Below are 14,838 nucleotides of genomic sequence, written 5' to 3' on the forward strand. Positions count from 1 at the left end.
TTCTAATGGGAAAGGAGAGAGAGTCAAGAGTGCAACTGTTTTTATCTAGTTTAAAGAAGTTTTAATTGATTCAAACAACATTAGGCCACTACATAGTTTTGTTTTATTGTTTATTTCTTTAGATATAAAACTAAACAGCAAAGAATGCCTATTCAAAGCTCTGAATTCCTTCGCATTTAAAGGCACCTTTAAAAAAAAAAAAAAAGTTGCACAATTATAAGGCTTAACCATTTGTGTGCATCATGTCTTACAGCATCCCAAATTACCTTTATTGAAAGCTTTTACACTTCTTTAGTATAATAAAAATGTACTGTAAGTTAATATAAGGTTTCTTTTATCATTGTATATTAAGAAATTAGCTTTACGATATCGTACACCTCTTACTGCTTTTGGACCTCAGTTACTTTTTATGGTCACCTTAAAAACACTTGCTGTCTGATGATCACTGTTGTATATTTTCCAAAGACACATTTTTGCTTTAATTTTTTTCTTCTCTTAAAAGATTGTCTTGGGCAAAAGAATCCTGATGGAATAAAAAGTTGGTTATTATAGTTTTAATGTGTATTGTTAGTTCTAGAATAACTTCCTCTTTAAAATCTTTTTTTTCTTTGAATATTTGAATTGTTCCTTTTTATGTAGGTTATATAGAAGAACATAAGAACGGCCATATGGGTCAGACCAAAGGTCCATCTAGCCTAGTATCCTGTCTTCCAACAGTGGCCAATGCCAGATGCCCCAGAGAACAGGACAAGTAATCATCAAGTGATCTACTCCTTGTTGTTCATTCCTAGCTTCTGGCAAACAGAGGCTAGGGACACCTTTCCCTGCCCATCCTGGCTAACAGGACCTATCCCCCATGAATGTATCTAGTTCTTTTTTGAACTCTGTTATAGTCTTGGCCTTCACAACGTTCTCTGGCAGATTTCCACAGGTTGACTGTGTGTTGTGTGAAGAAATACTTCCTTTTGTTTGTTTTAAACCTGTTGCCTATTAATTTCATTTGGTAACCCCTAATTCTTGTGTTATGAGAGAGTAAATAACACTTCCTTACTTACTTTCTCTATACCAGTTATGATTTTATAGACCTCTATCTTGTCGTCTTATCTATCCCTTTCTTAATGATTCCCAACATTCTATTAGCGTTTTTGACTGACACTGCACATTGAGTGGATGTGTTCAGAGAACTATCCACAATGACTCCAAGATCTCGCTCGAGTGGTAACAGCTAATTTAGCCCCCATCACTTTATATGTATAGTTGGGATTATGTTTTCCAATGTGCATTACTTTGCATTTATCAACATTGAATTTCATCTACCGTATTGTTACCCAGTTTTGTGAGATATTACCTATGAAGTTTTTTTATCAAATAAAGATTAAGTTGAGAGAGACGGTTTCCTGTTGTAATTTAATGAAAGGAACCCTGCTTTGAAAAAGGATCCCGTGCAAAACCCAAATAAAATAATTTATAACATCTAACATACAAACTTTATAAATTTAATATTTTTTATTTTATATCGTCTCAATTTGCTGGCTTCCCCATCAGTGGAATAATCCTTCAAAAGAATTCTACTTCTTGCTCACACTATGGTGGAGAAAGGCTATGCACATATAAAACACTATTCTTTAATATTTTCTCTTAAGTTGCCACTAAGTATATTTTTTTTTATTTTCACTGTTTTTCTATTGTAAGTCTTAATGTATTTTCTAGGTATTTGTAAATTGCAAAAATTTTAACTTGTATAATAACTGTATGTGATTTAGTATACTTAAGAAAAGATGCCATCAAATGTAAATTTGCCTGTCCTGAAGCTGAATGATAGAAAAGAATTTTATGTATGCAGAACTCTCCTTACAATTTCTACCTGAGACTCTTAGATAAGGGTACTATTGTACAAGCATCTGGGGAAAGTCTAGTGTAACTGCTTGGTGAGCATTGTCAATGGCGCAAAGAAGACAAGAGAATATTTGTAATATATTTAGAGATAATTATATTGTAATAAATTTGAGTTTTTGTGTGAAGGCCCCACCCTCAAGTTACTTTGCTTTTATTTGGTGGACATTATTTTGTAGATATACACTGTTAAACGCATAACATTAGAGCTGCCATGGATCAGACCATGATCCATCTTGCCCGGTATTCTGTTTCTGGCAGAGGCCCATAACAGAGCTTCAGGGGGAGTATACAAAACAGGGCAGTTAAGGAGGGATCCATCCTCTTTCTTCCACTCCCACCTTCTGCTAGTCAGAGGTGTAGGGTTGCCCCAAACTATGAGGTTGCATCCCTGACCTCTTGACTAATAGCCATTGATGAACGTATCCTCCTTGGACTTATCTACTTCTTTTTTGAACCCAGTTATACTTTTGGCCATCACAACATCCCATGGCAATGAATTCCACAGGTTAGTTGTGTGAAAAAGTTCTTCCTCCTGTTTGTATTAAACCTGCTGCCTATTAATTTCATTGAGTGATCTCTGGTTTTTGTATTGTGGGAAAGGGTAAATATTCACTTCTATTCACTTTAGCGCAACATTTATGATTTTATAGACATCTATCATATCCTTCCCCCCCTTAATCATCTCTTTCCTAGGTTGAACAGCCTAGATATTTTTAGTGTCTCCTCACATGGAAGCTGTTCCATACCCTTGTTTATCTTTGTTGCCCTTCTCTGAATCTTTTCTAGTTCTGATGTATCCTTTTTTGAGCTGGGTTGACCAGAACGGAACACAGTATTCAAGGTGTGGGCGCACCATGGTTTTATATAGTGGCATTATATTTTCTATACCTCTCCTAATGGTTATTAACATACTGTTAGCCTTTTTGACTGTTGTTGCACACTGAGTGAAAGTTTCCAGGGAACTATCCAGGGTGGCTCTAAGATCTTTTTCTTTGGTGGTAACAGCAAATTTAGAACCCATTATCATATATGTTTAGTTAAGACTATTTTTCTGATATGTGTTACTTTTGGCACTACTCTACATTTGTTGCCCAGTCACCCAGTTTTGTGAGATCCCTCTGTAACTTCTCACAGTTTGTTCTGGACTTACCTATTTTGAATAATTTTGTATTCTCTGCAAATTTTACCATTTCATTGTCCACCCCGTTTTCCAGATCATTAATGAATATGTTGAACAGCACAGGGCCCAGTAGAGATCCTGGAGGGGCCCTGTTGCTCACTTTCCTCCAGTGTGAAAACTGACCAGTTATATGTCCCCTTTGTTTCCTATCTTTCAACCAGTTACTGATCCATAAGAGGGCTATGGCTACTTAGTTTTCTTAAGAGGCTTTGTTGAGAAACCTTGTTGAATTCATCACCAAAGGCTCTTACCCTTGTTGAGTAAAGGTCTCATATGTTTTGCAGAGCTATAAGGTGGCTGTGGAGTGAAATGATAGTTGTAGTTTGGTGCAGTGGGCTTGGACTCTCAAACTAGGATTTTTATTCCCAGTTCTGCCACAGACTTTCTTTTTGACGTAGGGCAAATCTGTGTCCCTCAGTTTTTCATTTGTAGAATGGTTATAAGAATACTTCCTTATATCACGGGTATTTATGAAGATAATTTGATTAATGTGTGTGAGGTACTTGGATATGACTTGATGAGTACCACAGAAAAACTTATCAGTAAACCAGAAATGTAGTTGAAGCTGTGTACCGGTTGCGCTGTATATAGAAATGTGCATATGAAATATTTTAAACTAGTTCAATGCTTCATTTCAGAAGGAAAAGAGTTCTAATTTAATATGTTCTTTTTTTAGGCTTTACTCACTGCAGTAACATCTCAACACATAGAAATTCATGAAGGAACCGTGCTGCAGGCTGTAAGAACATGTTACAATATCTATCTCGCAAGCAAAAATCTCATAAATCAGACCACAGCCAAGGCCACTCTAACACAAATGCTGAATGTTATATTTGCACGAATGGAAAACCAAGCAGTGAGTATCTTAATATTCTGTATGTAGAAAATAGTTTCTAAAAGATCATTTTAGTTATAGACTTTAGTTATTCATACTACAAGATTGCATGGCATTTGTAACTTTTCATTCAATAAATAACTATTTAAATTTTTTTTATTGTATTGATCATTCAGACTGTTCTTTTGATATTTTGGTATATGAACTAGCTGATAAATTAAAAAAATGAAGCAGAAACTTCGCTCATCTCTTTGGTAAACTGGAAAAGGATTTTGGGCTTTGCAATGTAGTGACGCACAGGCCATGAAATACGTACCACAGCACATTGTCCTCCAAAAGTTGGAATGGAATCAAAGACTCCTTGAATCACAACATTCCTCTGGTGTCAGCAAATAGCTGTGAAACCCACTGGCAAAGTGGGTCACGTCCTCCTCTAACTGTCAGCCTACCCAGAGGATGACAACTTTCTACTGCTATCAGTTACTCCATTAGCTCAAGTGGCAGCGGTCTATGTGGATGAAAGGGTTCAACTCTGCTTATGAACCATGTGGGTGTCCATGTGATTCCACATGATAGGATTTGTGTGTTCAGTTTGTTTTTTTTAAAAGGCTAGGTAATTACACACACAGAAACCTATGTAAAAGAATGTTACTCTTGCAAAGTCCAGCTTTCAGAGATTATGAAATGACAGTCTAACCCTTCTCCTGCCTTGTGCACATGTCCTATGATGGTCCTTAATAACATGGTCACATAGCATTTTTTCCACAGAAAGCCTCCCTCATTCAGTGCACAAAATAGTGTGTGCTCTGAGTGTATGAATCAAGATTATGTAGTGAAGTAGACTATTGTAGGAACCCTAACTCTGTTGTATAATTTGGAAAATGTGTAGGAAATGAGGCAGGGGTTGCGGAAATAAAAGATGGCTGGTTTAGGTAGTCGAATGCCACCCTGAGGAATTGGATTCTGTCCTGCCTCTGCCACAGAATTCCTATGTGATGTTATGGAAGATGATTTGCCTAGGTTTTCACTAACTGTGACCTTTTGAATGCCTAATTTGAAATCCTGGGGTCTGATTTGAAAAAGTGCAGTGGACTCACATCTGCAGTTGAAGTCAGTGGGCGTTGTGCTTTGAACATATAAAATGCTGTATAATGCAAAGTACTCTGAACAATCAGCTCTAGCCTTCTCATGTTGAGCACCTACAAGTAGTGGACACATTTATCTTTATTTTTTCTGTGCTTTAGCTCCTCATCTGTAAAATGGGGGTAATAATACCAACTTACCTTATAGGGATGTTGTTAAAGCAAATTCATTAATATTTCAGAAGCTTTCATACTATAGTGAGGAGTGCTGTAGAAAAGCCCACAAAGAAACTAGTTTTGTCTTCTTAGCAGAGTTTGAGTAATGTGCAATAAATAAGGCATGGGGACCGTGCACTGAACATGCATTAAGGAGAAAACAAAATATTGAATAGCTGCTCTTTAATTGAGCACCATCCAACATGTGCACTGACTAGGCAGGAGTTTTGTGGGGAAAAAAAGGTGTGATCACATATTTAATAACTGTATCATAATGCATAAGTGCAAAGAGGCCAAATTAAGGTTGCACAAGCAACCATCAGATCCTAGAAGTGCTTGACTTTATTGCTCTTTCCTGAAGAGACCAGTATTTTTTCTGTTAGTTTGTGAATATTAGTAAGCAATTTCCTTTCAGATTGAACAGTGTTTGAGTCATTCAGTGATCTAAATTCATTAGTTTGCTCATTTAGTTTCTGAAAAGAAACTGCTTATCAATACGTGGTATGATTGCTGTCAGATATTGTTCAAAAAATAGCTGAGCTGTTGAGCACTTGCGTGAACGGGCTCTTAGATGTCAGTTGTGTAGTTATAGTTATAGGCAGAGAATGACGTTTCAGGCATGTGATACTCAGAGGCTAAAACTGAAGACTGAGGCCTCCTCATTGGGATTTAAGGGCAGTACCAGTACTGGGTTTAGAATTGTGAAGGTCTGGGTTTTGAATCGGGTTGGGAGAAATGCGGCCTTATTTCTTGCATCAACATTTGCCAGTAGATGAGCTTTGTTCCCTCTCTTTACCTTGCTGGGAGAGTGGGGAGGGGACATCACTCCTTTTCCAGGCTGACGATAGGGAGGAACTCTTCCTATTCTCATCTTCCATTTTTGCTAGTAGGTGAGGTGTTTGTATTGTCTTACTCCTGCGCTCTCATTTCAGAGAATGGAGGACCAATGCCTATACTTCCTTGCTTGTTAAATTCACTCGCCAGCGGTAATCTTCCAACTATGGCTGTCGCTTTATAGGGAAAATGTTCCTTCCCTGCTCTTTCGCATATATTAAGTTTCTCAAAAGGATGCTACATAGGCCAGGAAAGGATTACATTAACATCCCATAAATGAGGGGTCTCTCTAAATTCTCCAAACTATTCCTGTGTGCAGTTCTGGTCTCCCATGTTTAAGAAGGATGAATTCAAATTGGAACAGGTACAGAGAAGGGCTACTAGGATGATTCAAGGAATGGAAACCCTGTCTTATGAAAGGAGACTCAAGGAGCTTGGCTCGTTTATTCTAACCAAAGGAAGGTTATGGGGAGATATGATTGCTCTCTCTAAATATATCGGAGCGATAAATGCCAGAGAGGGAGAGGAATTATTTAAGCTTAGTACCAATGTGGACACAAGAACTAATGGATATAAACTGGTCATCGGGAAGTTTAGACTTGAAATTAGACAAAGGTTTCTAACCATCAGAGGAGTGAAGTTTTGGAATAGCCTTCCAAGGGAAGCAGTGGGGGCAAAAGACCTATCTGGCTTTAAGATTAAACTCGATAAGTTTATGGAAGAGATGGTATGATGGGATAATATGATTTTGGCAATTAATTGATCTTTAACTATTCATGGTAAATAGGCCCAATGGCCTGTGATGGGATGTTAGATGGGATGGGATCTGAGTTACTACAGAGAATTCTTTCCTGGGTATCTGACTGGTGAATCTTGCCCACATGCTCAGGGTTCAGCTGATCACCATATTTGGGGTCGGGAAGGAATTTTCCTCTAGGGCAGATTGGAAGAGGCCCTGGGGGTTTTTCGCCTTCCTCTGCAGCATGGGGAACGGGTCACTTGCTGGAGGATTCTCTGTTCCTTGAAGTCTTTAAACCATGATTTGAGGACTTCAATAGCTCAGACATAGGTGAGAGGTTTATCACAGGAGCGGGTGGGTGAGATTCTGTGGCCTGCGTTGTGCAGGAGGTCAGACTAGATGATCATAATGTCCCTTCTGACCTTCATATCTATGAATCTTCATTTGAATTAAACTGATCTTCCACTTCACATCTGACTCTTGAGACACATCTCAAACCCATTTTTAAAGTGATTGCTTATAAGGGTAGAGGCAATTATTTAATCAGTAAGTTAAAAAAGGGATATAATTACTTAACACACATTCTGCCATAGAGAGGGTCTAACAACTGAAGACTTTTTGCTTGTAACCAGAAGAGTCTGGGATAGAGATCACTTACTGAAGAATGTCATGCTCATGTGTATTATATGGTTGTTTGTAAACAGTATTTGTAAGTTAGTTAAAGATCTGTAGTATTAAAAATCTTGGTTAATGGTTATAATGTTAAGATTCAGAGGTTAGTACCAGTGCTAGAATTTCCTTGATGATTTCTGTCCCCATATCAACAATACAGCTATTTTAGTTGGGGACGCATCAATTAGAAGTAACAGAAGAGGAGAAGGACCTTGGAGTATTGGTTGATCATAGGATGACTATGAGCTGCCAATGTGATATGGCTATGAAAAAAGCTAATGCGGTTTTGGGATGCATCAGGAGAGGCATTTCCAGGAGGGATAAGGAGGTTTTAGTACCATTATACAAGGCACTGGTGAGACCTCACCTAGAATACTGTGTGCAGTTCTGGTCTCCCATGTTTAAAAAGGATGAATTCAAACTGGAGCAGGTACAGAGAAGGGCTACTAGGATGATCCGAGGAATGGAAAACTTGTTTTATGAAAGGAGAGGGAGAGGAATTATTTAAGCTCGGCACCAATGTGGACACAAGAACAAATGGGTATAAATTGGCCACCAGGAAGTTTAGACTTGAAATTAGACGAAGGTTTCTAACCATCAGAGGAGTGAAGTTTTGGAATAGCCTTCCAAGGGAAGCAATGGGGGCAAAAGATCTATGTGGTTTTAAGATTCTACTCGATAAATTTATGGAGGAGATGGTATGATGGGATAATGGGATTTTGGTAAGTAATTGATCTTTAAATATTCAGGGTAAAGAGGACTAATCCCCTGAGATGGGATATTAGATGGATGGGATCTGAGTTACCCAGGAAAGAATTTTCTGTAGTATCTGGCTGGTGAATCTTGCCCATATGCTCAGGGGTTAGCTGATCGCCATATTTGGGGTCGGGAAGGAATTTTCATCCAGGGCAGATTGGCGAGGCCCTGGAGGTTTTTCGCCTTCTTCTGTAGCATGGGGCATGGTTGACTTAGGGAGGCTTCTCTGCTCCTTGAAATCTTTAAACCATGATTTAAGGACTTGAATAGCTCAGACATAGGTGAGGTTTTTCGTAGGAGTGGGTGGGTGAGATTCTGTGGCCTGCGCTGTGCAGGAGGTCGGACTAGATGATCAGAATGGTCCCTTCTGACCTTAGTATCTATGAATCTATTAACAAATATTTTTAGTACTACACCTCTTCCTATATTTTCAGCCCTTCGGCTCTTTTGTAGAGTACTGACTCCCATGGCTGCTCTCCTTGGATGTCCCTCTTTGTTCGGTCCTACCCCACAGTTTTGCTCCAAGATTTCCCACAAGCTGTTCTTATCCCTCCAGCAGGCATGGTTTAGTCACCTGATCTACATGTCATATAGCTTCAGCATTCCTCTCCACCATCTGGGGAGGCAAGCTCAGTGTGGCACAGGTGGTGTAGCTTAACCTTAACCCTCTTAAAGGGCAAGCTCACCCTGTCACAGCAGGGATACAAATACAACATAAGCAAATGTACTATCAATAAAAGTAGATTCATTCACTAATGTAGCATGGCAGGATGTAAATAGATACAATAAGAAAATATTTGAACATTGTTGACTATTTTACTAAAGATAAAATTTTATTATCCAGCACAAATTAAGGTATACTGCTCATATTACATTTTTTTGTTTGTTTTTCAATTCATAAACAGCATCTTAATTTTAACAAAGTGTGTATTGGTGAATACTTAATCTATTTCTAGCTCCAGGAAGCCAAACAGATGGAAAAGGAAAGACACCGACAACAGCACCATCTACAGCAGTCACCCTTAAGCCATCATGAACCTGAATCACCTCAGCTGAGACATCTTCTGTCACAGACAGTCGATCAGCTCCCCCAAGAACATGAAGGAGAACTTGACCATAGCACAAATGATGTGAACAAGAGCCTTCAAGAAGATCCAGAAGCAGAAAATGGATCTGATATTTACAGTGCAGAAAATGAACAGACAGAAGCTGACCAGGCTGCAGCAGCAGAAAGTAATCACTGTGTGGTTGGTCTTAGTGAGGAGGAAGAGGGTGTAGAGTTTTATGGTACTTAAGGGCTGAGCAATTTAATGGAAGATTATTCTGTTTCCAGTTAGTAAAATACAGTTAAGAATAGTGTTCAAATATCAGTTGCCCTTGCTACCAGTGTTAACATTTTATCTTTACAACATATTTCAGACACAAATAAATTACATTTGTTCTAGTCACTGCAGTCTAGATGCATGCTTGCACCCAGGCAATCACAAATGTGCAGCCACATATTGCAAAATATAAAAATGTCAACCTTGTTTTTTTTACCCTAAGCCCATTGAAATGTTAACATATATTCTTTAAGTATTTTTCACAAATTTACACAATTACTACTTAAATTATCTCTAAGGATAACTAATGTACTCCCCTCTCCTTCCCTGACCAAAACATATTTGGATCTGCTTACGTGTGAAAAGAAAAGTACATTTGACCATTCAATACTGCTGTCTTGTTCTGGGTTTTTTAATATATAATATTGTGTTTAAAACTTCTTGATTGACTTTAGTGCTTGTCAATAATATCTTTCCTGCCTCTTTTGTTTTGGAAGCTCTGTCTAAAAGAGATGTGGGAACATATGATAGAGAAAACAATGAGTGTGAAGAAAAGGCACAAGATATTGTACAGAGTATTGTGCAGGAAATGGTGAACATAATAGTTGGAGGTATCATACTCACTTTTAAAATTTATATACTGCCAGCTTCATTCTGCAATCACTTTTGCCTAAGCACTCATTAAGGATTCCTTTAACCATTTGTGTATGTTTAAAATTTACCTTAACTGAGGGGGAATATTTTAGGTGTGATGATTTGCTTAATTTGTGATAATTTGCTTAATAATCAGTTTTTCAGATTTCTGACTGCATTTATATCTCCACTTCCATTTTGTTTCTACCCTTGTGAGTTCTTTACAATTCTTCTTCAAATCATTAATGAAATACTAAATATTCAAAATGTCCATTTATAGCTCAGTTAAAAATGTTTTGTTTCTGCTGAAACTGATTTTTTTTTTCTTGCAGAAACAAAAAAATTCTTTTGGGTCAGAATGAAACCATTTCAAATTTTGAGTGACATTTTCATAATGAAATGTTTATTTGACTTTTGACACTTCCAAATTTTGTTTTTTTTTGTTGTTTTTTTTGTTGTGTGAAGTTTTGTTTAATTCTATTCAGATTCATTGAATGGTTTTGATGCCCTGAAAAATGCAATTTTTGGTGAATTTGGTGAACTTTTACTATTTACCAAAAAGATTTCACAGTAATATAAATTCAGTACCTTGTAGGATTGGGCCCTATGCCGCTTTTAATCTTAGCGCACTGAACTTCTAATTGACTTAATAAAAGAAATTCTTTCTAATTTTAAATTTAAATATTGTATATTTTTGCATGATATTTTGCTTTTAACCTTTTTCCCCCCATTAGATGTAGAAGGGACTGCTGAAAGTGGAAGTGCTAATGGCACAATTGGAACGTTAGAAGATGGCAGTGACAGTGAAAATACTCAGGCAAATGGAATTCCAGGGACTCCAATCTCTGTTACATATACACCATCTTTACCTGATGACAGGTTATCTGTCTCTTCCAATGATACTCAGGTACTAAAGGAAATAAATGTTGAGGCATGCGAAGAAAATAATAATCTGTTTCTTTTTAATAATAATAATCTGTTTCTCTTACATTTGTGCAGACAACACGTCTTAATATAATTGTATAAAATAAATCGCTATTAAAGGAATCTCAGGCATTTTTTTTAAATTTACTGTATTCTTCTTTGACTGCTGTTTAAGACTTTTGCAAGCAAGTTACATGCAGAGCAGCAAACATTTTCACTGCAGAAGGAAGATGCTCAAATTATAACACAGAATCTAACTTTCTTTGGATTTATATAAATGCCTAAAAGGACACTTATCTTTATGTTCTAGGTGCTTCTTCCATAACATAAAAATAACTTCAGAAATGTTGGAGAGTTATCAGTACCAATGTATAAAACCCATTACCAGCTCTCCCTGTACAATTCTCCCTTGTTTTCAAATGTCCGTTTTTTAAAATATAACCAAAACAAAACAAAAAAAACCCTGCACCTTACAGTGTGCCCTAATGGTAGTGATTTGAGCTATGCCATACCTTATATCTATGATTGGGAAGATTTGATTTTGAATTTTCATTGAAAATAATTATTTTAATGCACACCTCATTTTTCAATTTTAAGCTTTTGTAATAGCAAGAAATAAAATAACTCTCCCTATCTTGCATTGAGATCTGGCAGCATGAATCCCTGCACATGTGTAGAATCCCGTTGGCTTAAAAAAACATGCTGCATAGGCACAGAGATCTGTACCAGCAGTTTATTACCAATGTGTACCAGTTTAAAATATATTATTTCCAACCTTAAGTATGCTTTAATGTTTAAAGAGATGCTGTTATCTTTTAGTTGCACAGCATATGTCTCTGATAAGACCTACCGTATCCTCTTGTGATAATGGCATTTATAACATCACCAGAAATTGGTAAAAGAAAAGTGAATATTTTATTCTAAAAGTTTTTGCTATCCACCATATATATATATATAAAGACTATAACAAGACATTATAAATTATGCCAAGGCTTTATGACTATGTAAATATTCTCATGTAACCCACTAGTATAATTATAGTTGATGTTATCATTTCTTTTCTTAAAGTTTTTTTATTTTCTAGGAGCCCTGAGTGAGGGTAGTATGGTCTCAGTTGTCTTCTATAAATTTGACCTGTCCACACTTTACTTTACATCTTCATGGATGACACTTAACTTTACTGGGTGGCAGTTTTATTAATGTTTTCTTCAGGTCTGTTTTAACTAAATTGTCAAACTATGTTTTTTTAAAACTTAGTCTGGATACCTTAAATTACATTTAACATTTTGTCATATTTGTACAATATCATAACTTCTTGTTGCTAGGCGGTGGGGATTTCCCTACATGCTGCTAATGCAAAATGGAATTCTGAAATATGTTAACTTCTTTAGGAATCTGGAAATTCTTCAGGACCTACGCCTGGTGCTAAGTTTTCCCACATTTTACAAAAGGATGCCTTCCTAGTATTCAGGTCACTGTGTAAACTCTCTATGAAGCCACTGTCAGATGGGCCACCAGATCCAAAGTAAGTCAGCATGATTTTCTTTTATGAAAATACTTTGATGCTAAATAAAAAAGAACACAAATGATAAGGGTCTTCTGCTGTTGAGAAACAAATAGTTAGCAATTTTGACAGAAAAGCCATGTTGTGCACAAACCCATTCTTGGGTTGGAGATTTTCATCAGCAGTGTCTGTAGGGCTGCACCTGTGCCCTAGACATCTTCATGCTGTGGTACAAAGGTGTGTAGGAAGGGGATGAATCCATTGTCATTCCATTTTTTTAACTCTGACCTTGGTCCAGGGCCTCAAGTACAGATTGTCCAAGACCCTGGGCATCACACCCTGCTAGACCAGCTATAGGTCTTCCCTTCACAGCGACAGTCATTCAAGTGGCCTTTGCTGCCTGGGGGAGACTTACGTCTCCTCTATTAATTCCTTCCCTGTGCTATCCCCAAAGGACCGTGATAATCTAACAGGAATAAAAAGAAAGGAAATCTCCTCACTAATATATATGCAGCTTACAGTTTATTAGATACCCTGCCCTAGCCAAAATCAAAAAGGAGAGAAGATTATTCTTTGAGTGGAACCAGATTGAATTCAATCATCTCTGCTTTGGCTGGTTAGAAATTTGTTTCCAATCAGGAGTCATTATACCAGGTGGTACTGGAGACAGCACCGAAGTGCGATTGGTGTGCTTTTCATATCTTGCTACAGAAGATGGTGTTGATGACTATTCCAGCTACCAAAGGCTACTTCAGACAAAACTAACCAATCCATAAGTTAATGTCTGGAGCATATACACAAGGATACCTGCGTTCAAGCCTTTACCTATCAAGTTTCTACAGGTCTAGTAGAGGGAACCCTCAATTTCAGAGAAATTTAGTTTTGTTAGAGCAGACTTCTTAACTATATTGGGAGATTAGGGTCTTCACCCATAGGAAAATGCAAAAAATGAGGGGGAAAATATATTAATCTGGACCACCCAATCTCTTTTATCTCTCATGCTTTCCAAAACCTGAAACCCATGCCTCGTGCTTGGGTAGTCATTAATATTCTCCTGGCTCCCATTTGACCCTACATCATCAATTGCCCTAAGATCATTTCAGTTTTATTTTGCAAATAGCTACAAAAGTTGTGGAGGGTACCATTCTGAGCTGCAGAGGAGATAAAACTGGAAGGGAGTGGACAGTGCACCTGGATGAGCCCAGAAACCCTCTTTCAAAATTTTAGGGATTTCTGTGTATCCAGACCTTGCTTTCTCATAGTTCTAACTATAATGGCCAACCCATAAATCTTTGAAAATGGGACACCATACTGAGTGCTTAGAAAAGTGTGTGACTACTCCACTATGTATACATGCAAGATTCTTTGAAAGTAATAGTTTCTAATATATTGAGAGAGAGGATTTTGAAGTTTTGAATAAAGATAAGACAACTACTGACTCCTTTAAATGTCTCTTTAAGTGTGAATAAGTATTGACCACCCAATTCAGTTTAAAGGGAAGTTGTACCAAAGAAATGGATTGCCTGTGATGATGAACTCTAAATGTAGCTCTTTAGGAAGAGAAAATGCCCTTGAACACAGTCAGGAAATGCTGCTACCACTGATGTCATAACTTTGGAATAGTCCAGGATATAAGTGATTTCATTTCAACAAGTAGAATAGTTCCTAGGATCAGAAAAAAACAGAAAAAAGGTTGTAATATTCTCATTCAAAGTTCTACAATAAGATTCTGATTATCCATTCCCCAGACTGCATGGTCACTATTTCTGCTGTAAAACTTGACACTGGATTATTAGCGCCCTAGGGATGTATTCAGTCTCCCGTCTAAACTAAAGGAAAGAATAATATCAGTTGAGAACAGTGTTTGGTTTTCGCTCTCCTTGGAAATTCGTCTGCATACATGCCAGAAAGAAAACTTAAATTCTGTTGTATGTTTTTTTGTTAAACTGTCTGTCTGAGATTAAGAAACGAAGGAATCAGTTTACCAAAGGCAGTAATGGGTTAACCTACTCCTGAAGGGCAGCAGTAGCTGCTGAGGCACTTGGAATCCATCCTTTTAATCCCTAGAGTCCTTGACATGCAAATTAGGACCAATTAAGCTTTCTGCATAGGGTAAATTGAAGGAAATGACATTTGGGACAAAAAGAAACAGCTGCCAAGACATTCAAAGATGTCCTACATTTGGAGTAATGCCTGGAATTGATCTCCAGTTCAAAGCGTTGAAGGCTTGTCAGCCATTTCAAAC

At 37.4% G+C, this 14,838-nt stretch overlaps 1 protein-coding gene across 2 annotated transcripts in view; it reads left to right on the forward strand.

The window, feature by feature from the left end:
* Positions 1-14,838, forward strand: part of ARFGEF1 (ADP ribosylation factor guanine nucleotide exchange factor 1) — a 186,154-nt gene that overhangs the window by 90,098 nt on the left and 81,218 nt on the right. For both annotated transcript variants that reach the window (XM_038389506.2, XM_043507750.1), the window contains exons 5-9: positions 3,753-3,932; positions 9,167-9,443; positions 10,030-10,143; positions 10,900-11,072; positions 12,481-12,614. In XM_038389506.2, the coding sequence (XP_038245434.1) occupies positions 3,753-3,932; positions 9,167-9,443; positions 10,030-10,143; positions 10,900-11,072; positions 12,481-12,614 (878 nt within the window). The remainder of the gene's footprint in view (positions 1-3,752; positions 3,933-9,166; positions 9,444-10,029; positions 10,144-10,899; positions 11,073-12,480; positions 12,615-14,838) is intronic.

Source organism: Dermochelys coriacea, chromosome 2 (assembly GCF_009764565.3).
Source record: "Dermochelys coriacea isolate rDerCor1 chromosome 2, rDerCor1.pri.v4, whole genome shotgun sequence".
Taxonomy (NCBI): Eukaryota; Metazoa; Chordata; order Testudines; family Dermochelyidae; genus Dermochelys; species Dermochelys coriacea.